The sequence below is a fragment of the Copadichromis virginalis genome, linkage group LG22, assembly GCF_057382275.1.
Source record: "Copadichromis virginalis isolate Kocher_CV1m ecotype Utaka linkage group LG22, C_Virginalis_male_GT1.1, whole genome shotgun sequence".
NCBI classification, from domain to species: Eukaryota; Metazoa; Chordata; class Actinopteri; order Cichliformes; family Cichlidae; genus Copadichromis; species Copadichromis virginalis.
Window position 1 is genome coordinate 2470496 of NC_140638.1, and position 22591 is coordinate 2493086.

General features: G+C 42.6%; 2 protein-coding genes across 2 annotated transcripts; both read left to right on the top strand.

The window, feature by feature from the left end:
- Nucleotides 1-426: 426 nt before the first annotated feature.
- LOC146682375 (uncharacterized) lies at nt 427-8168 on the top strand. Its single transcript, XM_085445610.1, has 8 exons — nt 427-1308; nt 2515-2625; nt 3784-3849; nt 5848-5937; nt 6024-6086; nt 6342-6481; nt 6958-7064; nt 7792-8168. Exons 1-8 carry the CDS (start codon nt 1164-1166, stop codon nt 7910-7912), a joined length of 843 nt encoding a protein of 280 aa, XP_085301736.1. The 5' UTR covers nt 427-1163; the 3' UTR covers nt 7913-8168.
- A 1618-nt stretch (nt 8169-9786) lies between these two features.
- On the top strand, nt 9787-22591 carry LOC146682376 (uncharacterized). Its single transcript, XM_085446932.1, has 8 exons — nt 9787-9964; nt 10083-10193; nt 19135-19812; nt 20262-20357; nt 20442-20504; nt 20760-20892; nt 21363-21476; nt 22214-22591. Exons 1-8 carry the CDS (start codon nt 9820-9822, stop codon nt 22332-22334), a joined length of 1461 nt encoding a protein of 486 aa, XP_085303058.1. The 5' UTR covers nt 9787-9819; the 3' UTR covers nt 22335-22591.

Consider the following 22591-nt stretch of genomic DNA (forward strand, 5'->3'; position numbering starts at 1 on the left):
AACAGAGACACAACAATCATAACCAAAACTTCACCTCAGAACATGAAATGAACCAGAATCAGACGTCAAACACAAACGCTGGCTCACAGACCAGGACCATGAGCCTCCACACAGAAAGACTCCACCCAAAAGTGTTAGGATGCCTGGGTCGTTGACCCAGGGTTTTTTGAGTTTATTATATTATTTATAATTTCTAGTCTTTGGGTTTTTGTTAGAGTCATGTCTTATGGTTTGTCTCTGTGTAATCCTTAGTTGCTGTCTCCCCGTGTCCAGTCAGTGTCTGTGTCTGCCCTGGTCCCACGTCTCTGTTCCCTCTGTTGTAGTGCAGACTCACAGGCAGTGTGAGTCTGTGTCTTTGTTCAGTCTGTGTTATGTGTTTCCTGTTTTACTTTGAAGGTCTCTGTCTTATCTCAGTGTTGTCTCGTCTCGTCAGTTCTGATTTGCCTCAGCTGTGTCTCCCTCCTGTTGTCCATTCCCTGATTGCTCCCTCGATGTATTTAAGCTCTGTGTTGCAGTTTGTCATTGTCGCCATCTACCGTTTATTTTGCTGTGTGTTTTGTCTGCCCGTGTAAGTTATTTGGATTCTTACGTTTGTTCTGTTTGAGTTCAGCATCAAAGCTGTTTCAGTTTACGTTTGTCTCTGGAGTCTGCACCTTGGGTCCTTTTCTTGCCTGCACACAGCCGTCACATAACAAAAACAGGAACTCTCTTTCTGAGAAGTGATGGTGCTCACCACTGCAGCACCACGCTGCCCTGTTAGTTTCTGTGCTGGTAAAAATAAATAGTTCACTCTGACATATTTCCTGTGTCACAAACACTTCTTGTCTCTGCTGCTTCGATGTACTTACAGTTTGTAGAAGGCAGCGTGTAACAAAGCCGTGTTATTATAAACATACTGCAGCTGCTGAGTTAAAGCTTATTATCTCTGTGATAGAAAATATTAAAAACAAAACTTCTTTCAGTGTTTTACATTCTTGTAACTGAACTTCAGATCTTGTTGAATCTTGTTTTCATTTGTACATAACTGACAGTCTGACGCCTCCTGACGTGTCAGAAGAACTGTGACTCGTCCTGTTTTACTTCCTCTTTGTTTTCTCGTCAAAGCTGTCGGACTTAAAGACACAGACAGACGGTGAAGCTGCTCAAAGATCTTTCAGCTCAAAATGTCTACAGAAATTCAAAGTGTTGAAGATTTCAGGGTGAAATACAGCAGAGGGTCCCAAGAGGATGGAGGAGTGAGAGAGCAGAGTGAGGTGGAGGTGTTAGATGATGGAGAGCAGCACCCTGACGTTGGCCTACAAGAAGCTGGTAAGCAGGAAATCATCAAAGTGACCAAACCAAAGAAAATGTTGGTGATGAAAGTGTTGTTCAGTGTCTTTTAAAGCTCTGATATCCGACCACTTTAAGACATATTAGTGTTCGTGTCACATGTGCCCAGAATATGTTTCCAGTCCAAACTGGCACACAGATCATTTGTTGCACTGGGCCTGTTTACTCCCAGTTAGGAGCTCCGTTTCTAACCGTCTGACTGTTTCAGTGTCTGTGGCTTCAAGTCCAACTGGTTCAGCTGCTGCTCTGCTTTCAGGAAGAGGTCTGTGAGTGGCAGAGAGAAGCAGCCAATAGGAGCAGCACAGCTCTTTCTGCTTCCTCTCCAAGTGATAACATGACTGTAAATACAGCCAGATTGTCCACACAGTCATTGTTTTAAACATATGTGAATGTCGAGTTTGTCCGACAATGTTGTGCTTCCAAAAATGCGTCTTTCAGAGGTGCAGAGCAGCAGCTTGGTATGCAGCTGCAGTGTGTTAGCAGCTTCCCCCTGTAGTTAATGCAGCACGTTTAAATCAGTAGTTCATAGTTGTTCTGTGGTCTGACAACAGGAACAGAAAGATGCAGATTCATTGTGAGTTCAGCTGCATCAAAATGCAGTATGAGTGAGTGTAGAGAGGAGAGAAGCAAACTGATGGAAACAGCTAGCAGAAAGCTAACTGAGTGTAACTGAAGCACAAACACAGAGTAACACACACCCAGCACCACTCTGTTATAAATCAGCTTTAAAGTTTCCACAGTTCATGGTTGTTCCTCAGCATTACACTTTCCTCACAGCTCTGACCCGCGTGCAGATGATCATCATACAAACTAATATTCTGGGACTCTCCTCCATATTTGTCCCTCAGGTTTCTACACTTCTTTCTACGTTCCCTCACGTCCATCAGGATAGTTTTGCTCATTTAGTCCTTATATTGAGAGGAGGATTGTTTTTCTCTCACTGATCTATTCAAAAGCTGCGACCAAGAAGTGGCCAGAAATGCACCGACCGATCACAACAGCTGGAATGGACTAATGTTACTTTGTCCTTGTTTGAGTTCCTGTAACTTTTAACAAACTCGACTAATTTGTTTGGTAAATCTGATTTACTTTCTACTGGGATCATTCCTACAGTGAGGATTAATAAAAAGCTCCAAAGTCTCTCATTAGTGCTTCATAAATGGACTTTTTGTTTTATCTTTGTAGATGTTCACACCGAGAAGAAGCTTCCAGCTGTGAGAAGAAGCTGGTTCAGAGCTTTTGAAGTGAACCTGGGAGTGCTGTATCTGCTGATTGTGGTGGGAATCATGACACGCTGTGAGGAATTTGATTCCAATATGTTAGATGTTTGATTTTGAACATTAGAAGTGAAATGATTTGATGCTGCAGACCTGATTGTGTTTAGTTCCTGTTCCCACACTGCAGTGTTTCTCCTACTTCACTGGAAAACACACAAACAGCAAACTTGTTACTATAATGTCATGTACTTCCTTCAAGGAAGGTACATGAAGCCAACACAGAAGCAGCAAAAACTGCAGTTCCTTTAATGACCACTGGAGGCTGATGCTGAAAGCGAGTCAGTCCCCACAGACTCCCATGTTAACATGAGCACCTTTGCTGCAGTAAAAACATGTTTCCATTCAGGACCAAATGAGTTTTGGTCTCTAAGGATAGTTTCCTCTTCATAAAAACTGCACGGTGGCATTTTTATCATTTAAGGAATATTTCAAAAGTCAGACTAATGGGGTCAAAGGCTGAACTTAAGATGATAATTCATACTTTTATCATTTTTTTGTAATGCCCTTTTTACTTGTTTTAACAAATCAGCTTTAAATCGTCTTCAGACTGTGCAGAATGTGGCAGCACGACTCTTTACAGGCACCAAGAGAAGATCCCATATTATTCTAGTTTTGGCCTCCCTTCACTGGTTGCCTGTAAGTTTTAGGTTTCATTTTAAAATTTTAGTTTTAACCTTTAGGTTCAGGCTCCCCAGTACATATGTGACCTGCTGAAACGAGCTCTACGGTCATCAGGTCAGAGACAGTTGGTGGCCCCAAGCACTTGATTTAAAACTAGTTGTGATCGGGCCTTTCAGGCAGCGGCACCAATGTTGTGGAATTCTCTCCCACTGGTTTTATAGAATAGAATAAAATAGAATAGAATAGAATTCCACTTTATTGTCATTGCACATGTCACAGGTACAAGGCAACGAAATGCAGTATGCTGTACAGACTCCACTGATTCTTTTAAAAAGCAGTTGAAGCAGCATCTGCTGCAGACTGATGCAGGTGCAGCCACACTACGTTAGACAGTGGCCGCCTGTCATTGTGCGACTAGTTAGTTCACTTGGTGTATTAAACAGCTAGCTAACAAGTTCATGTTAGTTCCATTCATCTAAAGTGAGAATAAAAAAGTCCATCTGGGAAAGTGCAATGATTTTAAATTAATTTCCTGTTTTGTTGCATTTCTAACCAGATATTTTAGTGAGTTTGGAAAAAGAGCAGCTGCAGAAAGAAGTGAAGCTGAAGGACAAGATGGAAGGTAAGAAACTATTAAGAAGTATTAAAGTTGGAGATGACTGTATTTGAGAGTGGGTTAATTTTATGTTTTAAATCAGATTCTTGTGTAAAGATAATCTGATAAAAAGAAACAAAACAAGTTGCAGCTGCTGACCTCCCAAACTAACATAAACAGGAGAAAACTGTTCAAAGTCAAAGGCAGCTCAGCCCTACAAACTATCAGGTTATGTTGTCCACGGTGTCGTGGAAGCTTCAGGACCCAAATGCAGAACATGGTGGGCAAATGTTAAACATAAAGTGTGTTTATTCCAGGAAAGTACAGATGGTGGAGAAACAGGAAACATTAAAGTCCATAAGAAAGAAAAACAGGCAAAAACATTAGGAACAGCACAGCTCGTGAGACGACTGGACAAAGGGTGAGGGAAACAATGGGAATGAATACATGAGGTAATGTGGGACGATGAAACAGGAGGGGAACACAGCTGAACCTAATCACAGGAAAACAGAAGGAAAGTAAACTAAATGCCAAACACAGCAGACACAGGTTAAACAAAGGTTAAACAGGAAGTAATCAAACAAAGGAAACATCACTGACTGTAGGGCCAAACATCGCTAATCGAAGATCAAGATGATGAGTGACAGGTGCTCTGACCTGTGCAAAGTGTCCATTAATCATTTCCATTAAATTAAAAATGTATTCTTTATTCTTCTAATTTCTGAAGATGACACCAAAAGGATCTCACACGACCTGATTCACACTGATACACGGTCAAAACACTGTTTGCCTCTGTCCCATCTCATCACACCTGAGCACCACTGAACCTGGATTAAAAGGTTATGGCGACAGTGGCAAGTAGGGTTACTACTCCCTCTTGTGCTGAGAAATTGCAATAGCACCAAAAACATAAAATGGCTCCAACACTGACAGAAACTTTACACAAAAGGGCAGAACACTGAAAATATAACATGCAAAAGTAGCATATGAATATAAACCCAAAGAGTTAAAGTTACATGAAAATAATAGAAAGGCCAAAAAAAATCTAAATCACATATAACAGACCCAGGACCATAACACAACCTGCTTCAAACTCATCAGGAAACACAGAGTGAGAGCTGCACAGGTGTGGCAGGTTGGAACAAGGAAAAGCTGAATGAGTCGTCTGCAGACAGCGGCCATCTTGGCTCTTTATGTAATCATAAAGCAGCATGTTGGTGCACCAATCACAGCAGAGTACCTGCACATGCCCGTTATCATCCTCTCATTCAGTCACAGCTGAGGCGCAGCATGCAGAGCTTTGCATGAAGGACAGAAAAACACAGCAGTTACACAAAATGACACAAATATGATGACAGTCATAACAACAGGTCAAAGTTCAGTCTGTTACTGTATCATAGACACTGATGCTGTGTGTGCTATATGAGATGCTGCAGGCAGTCAGTGTGAGTCTTCAGCAGTCTGAGCTACAAAGATGGGATCTTGGCTGCAAATGAATGTATGACTGATACTGAATCCCAGCAGCCAACAAACATGCAGCTTCACAACCAGAACGTGTCCTTCTGCCACAGCAAATACAGGAAGTACCTGATCACATGGAAACACCTTTGATATGAGGAAGTGTTGAAGCCTCAGAGCAGCTTTGACTGAATGTAAAAAGACATATTTTCAGTGAGAACAGGCACATGTCACATGAGTCAGAATCTATTCTTTCAAAGCATATAGATAACATCTCTGACTACAGGTGTAGAAATGCTGTTTGACTCTTCACCTTCTTCCTCCACACTGAAGCACAATTATTCTGAATCTTGTCAGTGGTTTTTGTTCACAGTTGATACGTATTTAGCTCATCAGATTTCCTGTAGTTCTAACACCTCCACCCACAGGACATGTTAAAGAGCAATGGCTGCAAGTTTCTGACTCTTATTGATATTTGACAAAGCAGAGGAAGAAGATTATTTCTGTTCAACGTTTCACTCATTTTATTTTATTTTATTTTATTTTGGTTTCACTGAAATATTTCAGATGCTTTGAACAAGAGTGAATTCAACAAACTTCACTTCAAACACAATAAACTGAACCACAGTTACAACGAGCTACAGACTGAACATCAAGGTAAGAAAGTTTTTAAAATTAACAAGAAAATACTAATGTCAGATAAAATTTATATTTACATTTTTTAACATGTTTTTTTTCTACAGAAACAAAACGACTCAACAGTCAGTTACAGGAAGAAGTGAAGAAGCTGAAGGAGAAGATAGAAGGTAATAAAGTTTGAATAACTGATAGAAAACATCAGTGTTACACAGTGATAACCTGATTGTGTCTTTGTTTTGAATCCTACATGTTTGATGCTGTGTAACAGTTTCTCTGTATAAATGTAAGTTTCAGTTCATTATGAATAAGAGAGAAAACCTGAGTTTAAATGAAGCATTTACAGGGAAAATGACAGGAACCAAAGATTCATGTGATACAACAGGACACAAAGTCTGACTTTAAAACATGTGTTTGACTTTAAGAGAAGTGTCCAGAAGGATGGATGAGGTTTGGAAGCAGCTGTTACTTTAAATCCACTGAGTGGAAAACTTGGTCTGACAGCAGGAGAGCCTGTCAGGATAAAGGAGCTGATCTGGTGATGATAAACAGCAAAGAGGAACAGGTGGGTGTGTTTGTTCATGTCTGTGTGATCTTTGATGGAGCTGACAGTCATCTGTTACTTGTGTCTTTGACCTGCTGTCAGTCTGTGACCTGCTTCCTGTCTCCACTCTGATGGATTTCTTGGATTCTCCTTTTTTGTTGCAGACACATTCAAACGTAAAGTTTTTACACATTTGACAAACATTTAATTTACACAGAAATGTTATAAAATGAGAGAAATCCTCATAATCCAGATTATTTTTCTGATTCAATCCAACTGAATCAAATGATTTGTTAACACTGATTCCACTGCAACACTGACTGAGCTACAGGAGGAGCTGATATTCATTGATTCTTTGGCTCTTTCTGATTTCTGCACAGTGGAAGAAAAGTTTCATCACAGTTATTCTTCCTTCAGACATGTTCACAAGATGATGTCACTACAACAGAAGTGCTGAATTATGACTGGAGACAATATTTGTGTCTCTTCTCAAACAGGAATTTGTCAGTAAATTCAGAGGATACTCTTGGATTGGTCTGAGAGCCAAACAGACATCAGGAGGATATGAATGGGAATGGGTGGACGGATCAGCGCTGACAGAAAGGTGAGACATTAGTTTGTTTCTATTCCAGAGTTATTATTTAGAAGTGAAACACTGATGTTTTGGAAGATAGATCAGCAATACATGAGCTGAGCTATTTTCCAACAGCCCCACAAACTGAATGTAAAGAAAAGCAGAAATCCTCCTTTGAATGAACAGCTGTGCTTGAACTCTCTTCATCTGCAGTCTGTGATGACGTTCAGTTACAACAAGTCAGTTTGAAGGAATCAGGATTGAAACATGTTCAAAGCAGCGACCGACACATTTCACTTTGTTCAATTTGTCTTCATGTTTTTGTGCTGTAATGTTTCTTTTCTCACAGAACAAAAAGTGTTTCAGAGAATTCCTGTCTCTTCTTCTTTGGTGTTTGTAAAACTTCAGAACATATGAAGGAAGAAGCTTCAGTAAATATGACCTGATAGACACACATTTCAAAGTGATGTCTGTAAACAGCTGACAAACAGTTTCAAACAGCAGAAAGTCAGCTCTGACTTCTTTTTATTCTCCATTTTTACAGCAGGAAGATTTCATATTCATCAAAGCTTGAAAGCTGTTTTAGTGTGCATGATGATTCTCAGAGAAAAGTCTAAAGGAGGGAAAGTGGGCGAGAAACCTGGGAAAGAAATACAGCAAATATTGGAAATATTCCAAAAGAGACGCATATTTATATGAATGTGACAATAGTTATGAGTTTAGTCCAGTTTCATATCAGATTTGATCTCTCTGACAGGTTCTGGGCAGGAGGACATGAGAATTCCCGTCCTGGTTACTATGGAGGCTGCTGTGACGATGATGGGAGATGGATATGGTCATATTATTCTCATTCAATGACCTTCATCTGTGAGAAATGAGTTTGGTGCTTTGATGTAAATGTTTGAATAATCCAACCAAAGACACCTCACTATGAAATGTCCTGCATGAGCCTCAGACTCAGCTTACAGTCTTTACTTGTTCATTCTGCATCATATATTGATTACATATATTGTCCCTCTGTGCTCTGTGCTGTACAGTAAGGTTGGAAGTCATCCACACAAAACCTGAAGTACTTCATTACTCTGTAGTTCCAGCAAATTGTTCTAATAAAAGTCAAAGTGCAGCTTGTCTTTACTTTGCTTTACTTGGTTTATTCATCAGCCTGTTGGTCCTAAAACTTCAGTAAATGTCTTCTTCAGTTTCTCTCAAACAGCTGAAAGTTGCTGCTTCTTACTTTTAGCTACAAATCAGGAACCAAGAGACTGAAACCAGCACAAATTCAGTTTGTCAAACTTACAACGTGTGAATAAGTGAAGATGAATCCGTTTAAAACAACTTTCCTTCTTCTTCTTCACTTACATCAAAACACAACTTTACCTTCCTGCTTAGTTTGCAGCGAGCTGCCTGCACAGCGTTAACACACTGAAGGTCAAAGTTCATTTCAGCATGGCAGAAAGGAAAAGTCCAGAAACAACAACCCTCACAGTGGACACGGTTAAAGTCTGTTGATGACTCTGAACATGACTCGGGTCATTTTGTAACGTGGGCCTTAGTCGTCTTCATGAATCAGACAGTTTCAGAGCCAGTTTCCATGTGACACACTTCCTGCTTTGGACCCTTTACCTGCAGCCTGTATGTGTCCACATGTGATTGGTGCAAAGCTTTTAACTAATGACCACAGACCCTGGTTGTGTTTCGCTTCAGATGATTTTCAGCATTTCATTGAATTCTAACTGCATCAAAGACATTTCAGCGTTTCAATTCATCAAAATGACTTCAGATCTTGTTGCATGCTGTGAGTTTCTCTGCTGGTAAACTCGAAATAACTGAAGTTCACACTGACGCCATATTTCCTGCATCAGAAACATTCGCTCATTACTAACATTATATATTGTGTGATGACAGCAGCTTCTGAGAAAGCTATTTTTAAGTTGCTGCTGCTAAGTTCAAGCTCAGTGTCTGTGCATTATGACAAACATTTCAAATACATTTGTGTCTTTGCTTGTATTGGTGTACAAGTATCTATGTATTAATGCATGTAATGGAAAAGTTTTCCAAATAAATGGAGAAAAGTATTTAAGCTGTCTGTGTTTGTGCTTTATTCTGCTGTTCGTTTCTGACTCGTTCACATTTGTAATTAATCACAACGGCATCAATGAAATCTCAGTAATTAAACTGATAAATCTGAACTTCAGGTCTTGTTGAATTCTGTTTGTTTGTCTGTTTCCAACTGGAGACGGTGACAGTGACAGAGCGAACCTCTGCAACGCCGTGACGCCCCGTTAGCTTAGTTCACACTGACGTCATATTTCCTGTGTCACAAACTCTTCTTCTCTCTTCTCATTCTGTGGACTTACAACATGTAGAAACTCATGAAAGCAGCATCTAACAAAGGCATTGATGTGCATGTTGCTGCTGCTGAGTTCAGCCTCAGTGTCTCTGAGATATTCAGACAGGAAATGTTCAGAATGTTCTGGAGGTGTTTTAATGACTTTTTGAAGTCTTTGTTGTGTTCGTGGTTTGTTCTGCTGTTTCTGACTCGTTCACATTTGTCATCAATTAAAACTGCATCAGTCAAAGTTTTGCATTTGAAGTGAACTGAACTTCAGATCTTGTTGGATGCTGTTAGTGCTCCTAAATAACTCAGCGTTTCACACATCATGACGTGACAGGAAAACTGTGGCTCTCTTCTGGTTTGACTTCCTGGATATTTTCAGTTCAAAGCTGCCTGACTCAAAGAAACAGGCAGACAGTGACGGACGGTCAAATATCTTCTTAGCTTAAGATGTCGACACAAACTCAAGGTGTCCATGACTCCAGGGTGAAATACAGCAGAGGGACCCATGAGGATGGAAGAGGAAGAGAGCAAATCGAGGTGGAGATGTTAGACGATGGAGAGCAGAACGCTGCTGGTGGATTACAAGAAGCTGGTAAGTAGGAACGAACTAAAAATACAAACTACAGATAATAAAAGGGAGGAAGAAGAAGGAGCTCCAGAGCCCCTCATTAGTGCTCCATGAATGGACTCTTTGTGTATTTTCTCTGTAGATGAACACACCCAGAGAAAGCTTCCAGCTGTGGACAGCAGCTGTTTCAGAGCGTTTGAAGTGACCCTGGGAGTGCTGTATCTGCTGATTCTGGCTGGAATCTTAACACGCTGTGAGCAACTTTATTTATCATGTTAGATTTGTGATTTTTTAACATTTTAAGGGAAATTATTTGATGTTGTTGACCTGATTCTGTTCACTTCCTGTTCTCTCTTCATGTTACAGTTAGAAACAGTCACTCTGCAGAGTTTTCTTATATATGTTACACTACTGCTGAAATATGTTCACTACCTACAGGCTGGTTACAAATGTGCTGGGGCCCAGCTAACTGATGAGATCTACACTAAAGTAAATTAACTTAATACAAGGCTATCGAGGCTATCGTGGCTCAAGAGTTGGGAGTTTGCCTTGTAATCGGAAGGTTGCCAGTTCGAGCCCTGGCTTGGACAGTCTTGGTTGTTGTGTCCTTGGGCAAGACACTTCCCTCTGGTGGTCAGAGGGCCTGGTGGCGCCAGTGTCCGGCAGCCTCGCCTCTGTCAGTGCGCCCCAGGGTGGCTGTGGCTTCAATGTAGCTGCCATCACCAGTGTGCGACTGTGTGTGTGAATGACTGGTTGTGTAAAGCGCTTTGGGGTCCTTAGGGACTAGTAAAGCGCTATACAAATACAGGCCATTTACCATAACCCTTTAACGTTAGTAGGGATGGGTATCGGTTGGGTTTTATCCGATACCAGTACCAAACTGGTACTTTTGAAACCGGTGCTTAAACGGTGCTTGAAGAATGGAGAACACAAAATATGTCCAAAAACCTCTCATGTTTAGCTGTTTCCCTCTTTTTCTTTGGTCATCCTTTTTGGCCAGGGTGAAGGGAGTATCTGCCATCAAACAAGAAGACAGCCACATGTAGCTATGATGATGTTTGCTAGTTCACCTTACATGCATTAATGTAATAACGTGGTTAGCCTACTCAATGTAAATTACACACGAACAACATTAAGCTACTCACGCAGAGAAGAACGGCTGCTGCTGCATCATCATCCTCATCATTTCTGCTACACTGGCAGGGCTAGGGGCCAGGACTCTCCTCTTCGGGTTCTTGGGGGATGTTGCTAACTCCGGGTCCGATAACAGGCACCACACCCGCAGTAGATGTGCACGGTGTGAGCTCTCGCAGCAAGCTATCAAATATGGCGCATTTCTCGGCTTTTAACAAAATGCTATACATTGCCAGGTGTTTCATCGGATTTGAGGTGTTACCTCCTTTGACAGTATCACAGTATCAGCTTAAAGCACTTGTTGCAGGCTGCTGAGTTTGCATCTTTTGCTGTGAAGTACAGCCAGACTTTTGACCGCTTCGCTTTGGGCATTTTTAATCTGTAGCTCTGCTCTAAAAGAACGTACGTACCTGAGTGCGCCTACTATCCTCGGAAACGTAAAATGATTGGCTAGAATCCAAAGTGTATGACATCTTAGGAAAAAAAAAGCACCAAAATAAAGCACCGAAATGTGCGCTGCATTTCGTTCTGGTTACTACTGTTTATGTCAGAACTGGTGCCATATTGGCACCGGATACCGGTACCCATCCCTAAACGTTAGTGGCTAACCACCAGCAACTAAAGCTGAGGACACACTGGAAAGGATTCACTCGTCACGTATCACTTTGAAGATCACAGCTGGCTCCAGTTTTATGTAACCTAATGTATTTAATACTAAATCATATGTCAGGCTTGATGTGCTCTCATAGGTAGTCGCTTCGATCTCTGTCTCTACCTGGAAGTAGAGAAACATTACTCTTCAGTTCCCATCGTGCTGATTTTGAACATTATGGAATTTCTCCTGATTTTCCAACAAAATTGAAAAACCATATCCCAGAATTCAGAATTCTAGTTTCCAACAATGGATTTACTAAGCAGCTACTTCGTTTTAATATTACTCTTATTACTCTTTCTGGGTCTCAAAATAAACTTTTAACATATTTTCAGGCGATTCAATTCAATTTTATTTATACAGCCCCAAATCACAACAGCAGTCGCCTCAAGGCGCTTTATATTGTACAGTAGATCGTACAATAATACATACAGAGAAAATCCCAACAATCATGTGACCCCCTATGAGCAAGCACTTTGGTAACAGGAAGAAACCTCCGGCAGAACCAGGCTCAGGGAGGGGTGGGGCCATCTGCTGCGACCGGTTGGGGAGACTACACCTGTGTAAACTTCTAATATCTGAGCCGGCGAGAACAGCAACAACTCCCGGCACATCGTTTTCAGACCCCCGCAGTTTTTCGCTACTCAGGTTAAACATGATATATAAGTCACTTAGAAAACTTAAAAATGTTATTGTTTGGCTTTTTCAGTGTTTTATTTGTTTGTGAGTAAATCGGTTTGGCTGACATTAAAGTTATTAGATTAGATTAAATAAAACTTTATTAATCCCTCGGGAGCGTTCCTCTGGGGTTTTCACACAGCTGAATAAACGTCAAACAGAAAACTGATTAAACAGAAGTGTGAGACAGTCAAGAATTTACACCAGCGTCCGGTTACATTTTAGATAGCAAGGAGCAGACGGCTGAGTTTCACTCCACCGAGACAGCGGTGACGTAATTCTGAAGGCTCGACAGTCCAATCTCACAGTCACTCACTTCCAGCCTATCTGGCTTTCAGAGGACCCCGCCCACTTATGCTGGGCATACACTGTGCGACTTTTGGCTCATTTTGAGCCGATTTTTCAGTCGTGCGACCGTTTTGGGGATCAGCCCGAGGTTCAGCCTCGTCGTGTGTCGTGCATCGTGTAGTATACATGGGCTAATGAGAAGCGATTAACACCTCATGACCAGCTCCCGATCATCAATCGTTTGGTCTTAAGAAAATTAAACCTGTTTGAAATCCTGTCAGCCGTTGTGAGAGTGTCACCGCAGCCTCTCACGCTGCACATGTGCAAACACAGAAATGAAAGTGAAAAGACGGAGCAGCATGTGATCTGGACACAAGCGATGGAGGCACAACTTGTAGAACTTTGGCTCATCTGAGCCTTTTCGATGTGGCCTCACAAAATCATGACGACCGCAGCAACTGTGAAAAGAGTTTGATGGACATTGCTGCTCAATCACAGCTGCCTGATCAATGTCTTCCATTAGCAATTTAGAAAAGTTGATGGTGGTGGTGTGTGTGTCTGTGTGAGTAAAAGACAGAAAGGGAGACAGATTTTGTGTTATAAGCTTCATGTTATGGACGCACAGTGTCAGCATCAGCATCAGATCATCGGGCCGTAGAGTGTGAGACCCTGCATCGTGACCTACGAATTTCTAAACTCTGAGAGTCAATTGTACAGTTTGAGCAGAAGCTGAATAACGTGACTGAAAAAAGTCGCACAGTGTTTGCCCAGCTTTGGACCGCGAAAGCCGGGTCCTCAGGTGGATGGAAGCCCCAAACGCAATTTCATTGTTCTTTGACAATGACAATAAATAAATACTTGACTACTTGACTATGCAGCCTCTGAATTTGGACACCCTACGTCCAGATGAACAGTATCAAACTTTGGGGATTTTCTAACTGTACGGAGGGCTTTTTTATAAAGCAAGGTCAATTTCTCAAGGTCAAATCAGAATCAGAATCAGAATACTTTATTGATCCCTGGGGGAAATTATTTTTTGTTACAGTGCTCCATTATAAACCAACATTAAGACAAGACAGACAATATGCTAACTAAGAATAGTACAATATATAAATAGTCACTCATAAGTCACTCATAAATAAATAGCTGGAAAAGAAACGTGTGTAGCTGTTGCAGTAACCAGTGTGTTAAGTAGATGCGTTGTACAGGGAGCCACAGGCAGGAATGATTTCCTGTGTCGTTCAGTGGTGCATCATGGGTAATCTCAGTCTCTCACTGAACGAGCTCCTGTGACTGACCAGCATGTCATGGAGTGGGTGGGAGGTGTTATCCAACATTGTCTTTATCTTGGACAGCATCCGCCTCTCCGACACCACCTTGAGGGAGTCCAGCTCCATCCCCACAACATTGCTGGCCTTACGGATCAGTTTATTAAGTCTGTTGGCATCTGCGACCCTCAGCCTGCTCCCCCAGCATGCAACAGCATAGAGGATTGCACTGACCACAACAGACTCGTAGAAAATCCTCAGCATTTTCTGGCATATGTTGAAGGACCTCAGTCGCCTCAAAAAATAGCGTCGCCTCTGGCCCTTCCTGTAAAGTGCTGTGATGTTTTTAGCCCAGTCCAGTTTATTGTCAATGTGTACTCCAAGGTATTTATAGTCCTCCACAATGTCAACACTGACCCCCTGGATTGAAACAGGGGTCAAGTGTTTCCTGGTCTTCCTGAAGTCCACGATCAGTTCCTTGGTCTTTGCCACGTTGAGCTGCAGATGATTCTGCTCACACCACGTGACAAAGGAGTCGACCACAGCCCGGTACTCTGTCTCATCGTCCCTGCTGATGCATCCAACCACCGCAGAGTCATCAGAAAACTTCTGAAGATGGAGGTCTCTGTGCAGTGGCTGAAGTCTGTGGTGTAGAGGGTGAAGAGGAAGGGGGAGAGGACAGTCCCCTGTGGTGCCCCTGTGTTGCTGATCACCTTGTCAGACACACACTGTGGGAGACGTACATATTGTGGTCTTCCTGTCAGGTAATCAACAATCCAGGACACCAGAGAAGCATCCACCTGCATCGCTGCTAACTTATCACCCAGGAGGGTCGGCCTGATGGTGTTGAAAGCACTGGAAAAGTCAAAAAACATGACCCTCACAGTGCTCGCCGGCTGGTCCAGATGGGTGTAGACACGATTGAGCAGGTAGATGATGGCGTCCTCAGTCGAGACGAGGCTGAGGGGAAGGGCTGAGGATCCCCAGACGAGGCGTCACCCAGTAGCCACCGAGCAGAAGCTAGAGGGGGCTGCACCGGCGTGCCTGACCGGCTCTGCCGGCAGCCAGCTGTGCCAGAGTGAACCGAGCCGCAGGCCCAGAGGCCGGAGGCCCGAGGGCCCCCCGCACCCCGGAGGAGGCCTGACCGAGCAACAGGCCCCAGGCCCCGCCAGGTAGCCATCGGGAGTGAGCCGGTACATACCTGAGTGCCCAGCCCCGGAAACCAAGAACCACCAATGCACCGACCCCTGAGGGCATCAGTCACCGGCAGGGAGTGTGGTGAGGGGAGATAGGCCTTGGAGGGCCTGGGAGTTCCCAGAGAGGTGGAGTCTAAGACCCGACCTGACATATAGACACAGACAAACAGGCACACACAGACACAAACATGCATTCCCACCCTCATGCACACATATACAAACACTCAGGGTGGACGAGGCTAAGCATCAGGCTTTCAAATTAATTAAAAGTCTGTCTGGGTCTTTGGTTGATTAATAGGCTGGTGTGAAAAATTGCTGCCACACCGCCCCCTCGGCCTCTGCTTCGAGGTTTCTGGTAGTTAGAATGACTCGGGGGTGTTGATTCATTTAAACTAACATAATCATCCTGCTGCAACCAGGTTTCTGTAAGGCAGAGTAAATCGATTTGTTGATCAATTATTAAGTCATGTACTAACAGAGACTTGGAGGAGAGAGACCTAATATTTAATAATCCACATTTCACTGTTTTACTCTTTGGTTCAGATGTGGATACTGTATTGTTCTTTCTTTGTGATTTTTTGTTTAAATTGTTTATTGCTGGTTTTTAGTTTGTTTTTTGTCTGTTTGGGAGCTGACACAGTCTCTATGTAGATGGGTTTTTCGGGGGGGTAACAGGAGGAGGGAAGCTGCAGAGAGGCGTGTAACATTGCAACTCTGCTTCCTGGTCCCAAATCTGGATAGCCATGGTCTGGGGCATTTACTAAATTTGTCTATATTTCTAGAAATGGGAGCTGCTCCATCCAAAGTGGAGGACTGGGAACAAGACCAGGTTTCCTCCAGAATCACCAATTACCAGAGTTTGACCCCTGCTGGGTGTTTTGCTGAGTGGGGAAAAACCGTTAGACACAGAAAAGGCTGGTGGTGTACCTGGGTATTCTATTTAGGACTACACTTCCTCCTCACCGTCACCCAGCCATCTTGTTTCCCCAGCTGCTCAGGGCAGTCTGCCGTGGGACAGCTAGTAGGGCCTACGCTACCTGCTGCTGCATCGACTACATGGCCATGTCTAGCTACAGATTTTTCAAGGGTGTGAAGCCGAATCTCCAATTCAAGGATCCTGGCCTCCAGAGCTGCAAATAGGCTACAGTTATTACAGGTATCATTACTGCTAAAGGAGGTTGAGGAGTAACTAAAATTCTGACATAATGAGCAGGAAAGTGCAGCAGGGACGGGTGAAGAGGCCATGCTGGTAGCGAGTTGGCTACGAGCTAAGCTACGCTAAACAGTAAAGATACAGTGAGTGAATACTGTAAATATAATTAGTGAGTGAACACATAGAGTGTACTGTTGATGAAGCACACCCTCTGACGACTTATCTGAAATAAGTTGTCATCTATAAATTGTTAATGAAATTGGCTATGCAGATACGCTACACAAAAACACAAGTATGTGTTATAACAGGAACAGGAAGTGATACTCAGAGAGGGCGAACACCAAGTGAAGGACAACCCAGAGGAACCTTCCGTGGTTCTTGATTTAAGTGGTTGTAATTTTTTTTCCTATTCATTACACATGTCCCAAAATTTAGTACATGAAGAATAAACCAATTTCAGGAAAAGAATAAATTTGAGATGTGTTAATTTAGCAGTTGCATTCAAAGGAGCTTGCAAAGAAAAGCGTCTGGACTTCTTTAAGTTGCTTGAAGACGTTTCACCTCTCATTTGAGAAGCTTCTTCAGTTCTAAGGTCAAATGGTGGAGAGTCCCAGATTTAAACCTAGTGGGAGTGACCCCCCACAGAGGGACAAAAGGACCCCCTGATGATCCTCTAATCGCCTGAGCCAAGGTGTGAAACTGGGTGTGGGTCCCAATCAGCCAGGGTTTCAGGTGAGCTCATTGTGAAACCTGGCCCCACCTTATCATGCGAATTCCTGAGGTCAGATGGCCCAGGATGTGAGTGGGCGTTAAGGCGTCTGGGAAGGATCTCAAAACTGGATTATAGATGGCAGAGAGTTGGTGTCGTAAACCCCGCCTCTGTTCAAAGATGGTCGCTCACAGTGGACATAGATGGCTTCATTCACTCCTCTTTCAAACCATCTGTCCTCTCTGTCCAAAATGTGAACATTGGCATCCTCAAAAGAGTGTCCTTTATCCTTAAGATGCAGATGGACTGCTGAGTCTTGTCCTGTGGAGGTGGCTCTTCTATGTTGTGCCATGCGCTTGTAAAGTGGCTGTTTGGTCTCTCCAATGTAGAGGTCTGGGCATTCCTCGCTGCACTGTACAGCATACACCACATTGTTAAGTCTGTGTTTTGGCGTTTTGTCTTTCGGGTGAACCAGTTTTTGTCTGAGCGTGTTGCTGGGTCTGAAATGCACCGGGATGTCATGCTTGGAGAAAACCCTCCTGAGTTTCTCTGATACACCGGCTACATAGGGGATGACAATGTTGTTGCGTCTGTCCTTCTTATCCTCCCTCGCTGGTGTCTGTTCTTCTTTTCTGTGCCTCTTTGCTGACTTTAAGAACGCCCATTTAGGATAGCCGCACGTTTTGAGTGCTTCCTTTACATGCGTGTGTTCGTTCTTTTTTCCTTCAAGCTTAGAGGGAACCTGTTTGGCCCGGTGGTGTAGGGTCCTAATTACTCCAAGTTTGTGTTCCAGAGGGTGATGGGAGTCAAACCTCAGACCTTAGAACTGAAGAAGCTTCTCGGATGAGAGGTGAAACGTCTTCAAGTAACTTAAAGAAGTCCAGACGCTTTTTCTTTGCAAGCTCCTTTGACTACGATGACCTGGATGACTGAGAACCTTCACAGACACTTAGCAGTTGCATGATTTTTAACTTGTAAAATGGTCAAAATCACAGACTTGTTTGTTCTAGAGGTCATTCTGTGTTTGTGGTTAGAAACATCCACACTGATTTCTAACAGGACCACAGACTCAGAATCCTCCTTCACTCCAGAAGGGCTCTTTCAGATGTGCTACACTGGGTCGAAGAGTGCTGTGCCTCCTCAAAAACACCGGCGGTGTCATGAGCAGGCAGCGGCTGATCTTTTTGTTTTGTTTAGTTTTTTTTTCAAGACCGAGGCACGATGCGTACCACCTACAATAAACAATTTCTAATCAGAATCAGTGAAAAGAGCACAATTTCCATGACTAATCTGCCGACAGAGAAACTTTGGAGTCTGGGTTTGTTAACTCCCCCACCGCCCACCGAGGCAGCGAGGCGCTTTGCACGTAAACGAAAGCGAGGAAAGCGTGTCGGTGCTAGCGCTAGGCTAAAGGCTAACCTGTTCCGCCGGGCACTTCCATCCATCCCGCTCTCCAGCGTTCACTCCCTGGACAGTTAAATCGATTATCTTTTGTTACGGCCCTAGCAGGGCCTCTCTCCTCCTGAAGGTGCCTGTGTGGGCGTGTCACACTACCTCTTCTGCCTGAGGTGCCACCTTTCCCTTTTACACAGCTGACTCACGTCAGTAATTAAGGAGATTTAAGCCCAGGGAAAGGTGAGCCCTGGGCCAGAGTGCCAGTAGAGTGGTTACAGCTAGTGAGCTGTGTTATTGTGGTTTGCAGCTAGTGAGCTGCTCTCTTTCTTTTTGACTTACGTTTTACTTTATTGACCAACGCCTGAGTTTTGTTTGTTTTCTTAAATGGTGATAGCGGCTTGTCCGTCTCTTTTAGTTAGTATAAATTGAAACTTTAATAAAACTCTTTAATTTAACCCTTTTGCCTCCTTTACTCCTTTTTCTGACCCGGTCACTTTTGTTACTTCCCCCCTCCCCGCCTAGACCCCTCAGGGGAACGTAACACTTTGGCTCCAGCATTCGACCCAGCACAAAGTTAAGAACTTTTGTGTTTTCATCCTCACGGATACCTGGTTTCCTGAGGAGCTGAACAAGTTATACGCATGGTTTGATGCACTGAACAAACCACAGGCAAAGAAAGCCATGCCCACCACCACCGACCATACCATCTCTCTGCCTGCAGCTGACCTGAGGAGAACTTTCACCAAGGTCAACCCACGGAAAGTTGCTGGACCAGACAACATCCCAGGTTGCGTGCTGAGAGACTGCGCTGATGAGCTGGTCGATGTCTTCACAGACATTTTCAATTCATCTCTGAGCCAGATGATTGTCCCAGCATGCTTTAAGTCCACCACCATTATCCCGGTGCCAAAGAAATCCTCAGCATCCTGCCTGAATTTTATCGCCCTGACCCTCATCATCATGAAGTGCTTCGAGAGACTTGTCATGGCACATGTGAAAAGCAACCTCCCCTGCTCACTGGATCCACTGCAGTTTGCATACTGGCCGAACAGGTCGACCGAGGATACTATTTCCACTCCACTTCACCTCTCCTTCTCCCACCGGGACAAGAAAGACACCTATGTCAGAATGGTGTTCATGGACTTGAGCTCAGCATTCAGCACCATTATTCCCCAAAAAATGTTTGACAAACTCAGCAAGTTGGGACTGAGCAGCTCTCTCTGCTACTGGATACTAGATTTCCTGTCAGAGAGGCCTCAGTCCGTCCGAATCGGCAACAACACCTCCAGCACCATCAGACTGAGCACAGGAGCTCCTCAGGGCTGTGTTCTCAGCCCACTGTTGTTCACGCTACTGACACACGATTGCACCGCCCTACACAGCTCCAACCAATCATCAAGTTTGATGATGACACAACCGTGGTTGGACTCATCAGCAGGAAGTGTTGAAGTGTTGAAGCCTCAGAGCAGCTTTGACTGAATGTAAAAAGACATATTTTCAGTGAGAACAGGCACATGTCACATGAGTCAGAATCTATTCTTTCAAAGCATATAGATAACATCTCTGACTACAGGTGTAGAAATGCTGTTTGACTCTTCACCTTCTTCCTCCACACTGAAGCACAATTATTCTGAATCTTGTCAGTGGTTTTTGTTCACAGTTGATACGTATTTAGCTCATCAGATTTCCTGTAGTTCTAACACCTCCACCCACAGGACATGTTAAAGAGCAATGGCTGCAAGTTTCTGACTCTTATTGATATTTGACAAAGCAGAGGAAGAAGATTATTTCTGTTCAACGTTTCACTCATTTTATTTTATTTTATTTTATTTTGCTTTCACTGAAATATTTCAGATGCTTTGAACAAGAGTGAAAACAACAAACTTCACTTCAAACACAATAAACTGAACCACAGTTACAACGAGCTACAGACTGAACATCAAGGTAAGAAAGTATTTAAAATTAACAAGAAAATACTAATGTCAGATAAAATTTATATTTACATTTTTAACATGTTTTTTTCTACAGAGACAAAACGACTCAACAGTCAGTTACAGGAAGAAGTGAAGAAGCTGAAGGAGAAGATAGAAGGTAATAAAGTTTGAATAACTGATAGAAAACATCAGTGTTACACAGTGATAACCTGATTGTGTCTTTGTTTTGAATCCTAAATGTTTGATGCTGTGTAACAGTTTCTCTGTATAAATGTAAGTTTCAGTTCATTATGAATAAGAGAGAAAACCTGAGTTTAAATGAAGCATTTACAGGGAAAATGACAGGAACCAAAGATTAATGTGATACAACAGGACACAAAGTCTGACTTTAAAACATGTGTTTGACTTTAAGAGAAGTGTCCTGATCGATGGACGAGATTTGGAAGCAGCTGTTACTTTAAATCCACTGAGTGGAAAACTTGGTCTGAGAGCAGGAGAGCCTGTCAGGATAAAGGAGCTGATCTGGTGATGATAAACAGCAACCGATGAGAGAAGATTAGAGAATCCATTCAGGAAATGATTGCAGGATTTGGGAGGTGGATCGATTACAATACAGCAAACTGGAGATTCACATTGAATTATGAAGGAGAGGAATTCAAAGCAGTTAAAGAACCAGGATTAAATGGGAACCAGTTCAGATGATCCTTAGAAACCAAGTCAACACAAAACATTGAAATAACAGAAATGTTATAAAATGAGAGAAATCCTCATAATCCAGATTATTTTTCTGATTCAATCCAACTGAATCAAATGATTTGTTAACACTGATTCCACTGCAACACTGACTGAGCTACAGGAGGAGCTGATATTCATTGATTCTTTGGCTCTTTCTGATTTCTGCACAATGGAAGAAAAGTTTCATCACAGTTATTCTTCCTTCAGACATGTTCACAAGATGCTGTCACTACAACAGAAGTGCTGAATTATGACTGGAGACAATATTTGTGTCTCTTCTCAAACAGGAATTTGTCAGTAAATTTGGAGGACACTCTTGGATTGGTCTGAGAGCCAAACAGACATCAGGAGGATATGAATGGGAATGGGTGGACGGATCAGCGCTGACACAAACGTGAGACATTAGTTTGTTTCTATTCCAGAGTTATTATTTAGAAGTGAAACATGGATGTTTTGGAAGATAGATCAGCAATACATGAGCTGAGCTATTTTCCAACAGCCCCACAAACTGAATGTAAAGAAATGTAAAGAAAAGCAGAAATCCTCCTTTGAATGAACAGCTGTGCTTGAACTCTCTTCATCTGCAGTCTGTGATGACGTTCAGTTACAACAAGTCAGTTTGAAGGAATCAGGATTGAAACATGTTCAAAGCAGCGACCGACACATTTCACTTTGTTCAATTTGTCTTCATGTTTTTGTGCTGTAATGTTTCTTTTCTCACAGAACAAAAAGTGTTTCAGAGAATTCCTGTCTCTTCTTCTTTGGTGTTTGTAAAACTTCAGAACATATGAAGGAAGAAGCTTCAGTAAATATGACCTGATAGACACACATTTCAAAGTGATGTCTGTAAACAGCTGACAAACAGTTTCAAACAGCAGAAAGTCAGCTCTGACTTCTTTTTATTCTCCATTTTTACAGCAGGAAGATTTCATATTCATCAAAGCTTGAAAGCTGTTTTAGTGTGCATGATGATTCTCAGAGAAAAGTCTAAAGGAGGGAAAGTGGGCGAGAAACCTGGGAAAGAAATACAGCAAATATTGGAAATATTCCAAAAGAGACGCATATTTATATGAATGTGACAATAGTTATGAGTTTAGTCCAGTTTCATATCAGATTTGATCTCTCTGACAGGTTCTGGGCAGAAGGATCGTCAGATCCTTATTCTGGATACCGTGGAGTCTGCTGTGACCGTGATGGGAAATGGATGCATTCATCTTATTCTAATTCAATTACCTTCATCTGTGAGAAATGAGTTTGGTGCTTTGATGTAAATGTTTGAATAATCCAACCAAAGACACCTCACTATGAAATGTCCTGCATGAGCCTCAGACTCAGCTTACAGTCTTTACTTGTTCATTCTGCATCATATATTGATTACATATATTGTCCCTCTGTGCTCTGTGCTGTACAGTAAGGTTGGAAGTCATCCACACAAAACCTTGAAGTACTTCATTACTCTGTAGTTCCAGCAAATTGTTCTAATAAAAGTCAAAGTGCAGCTTGTCTTTA

Bases quoted from the DNA above. Each gene is read 5' to 3' on its own strand.
- LOC146682376 (XM_085446932.1), top strand. From the start codon at position 9,820: ATGTCGACACAAACTCAAGGTGTCCATGACTCCAGGGTGAAATACAGC. The intron at 19,813-20,261 runs GTTTGATGATGA...TTCACTGAAATA, and splicing joins CAGCTCCAACCAATCATCAA to TTTCAGATGCTTTGAACAAG. The intron at 20,505-20,759 runs GTAATAAAGTTT...TTTGACTTTAAG, and splicing joins GCTGAAGGAGAAGATAGAAG to AGAAGTGTCCTGATCGATGG.
- LOC146682375 (XM_085445610.1), top strand. From the start codon at position 1,164: ATGTCTACAGAAATTCAAAGTGTTGAAGATTTCAGGGTGAAATACAGC. The intron at 2,626-3,783 runs GTGAGGAATTTG...ATTTCTAACCAG, and splicing joins GGTGGGAATCATGACACGCT to ATATTTTAGTGAGTTTGGAA. The intron at 5,938-6,023 runs GTAAGAAAGTTT...TTTTTTCTACAG, and splicing joins GCTACAGACTGAACATCAAG to AAACAAAACGACTCAACAGT.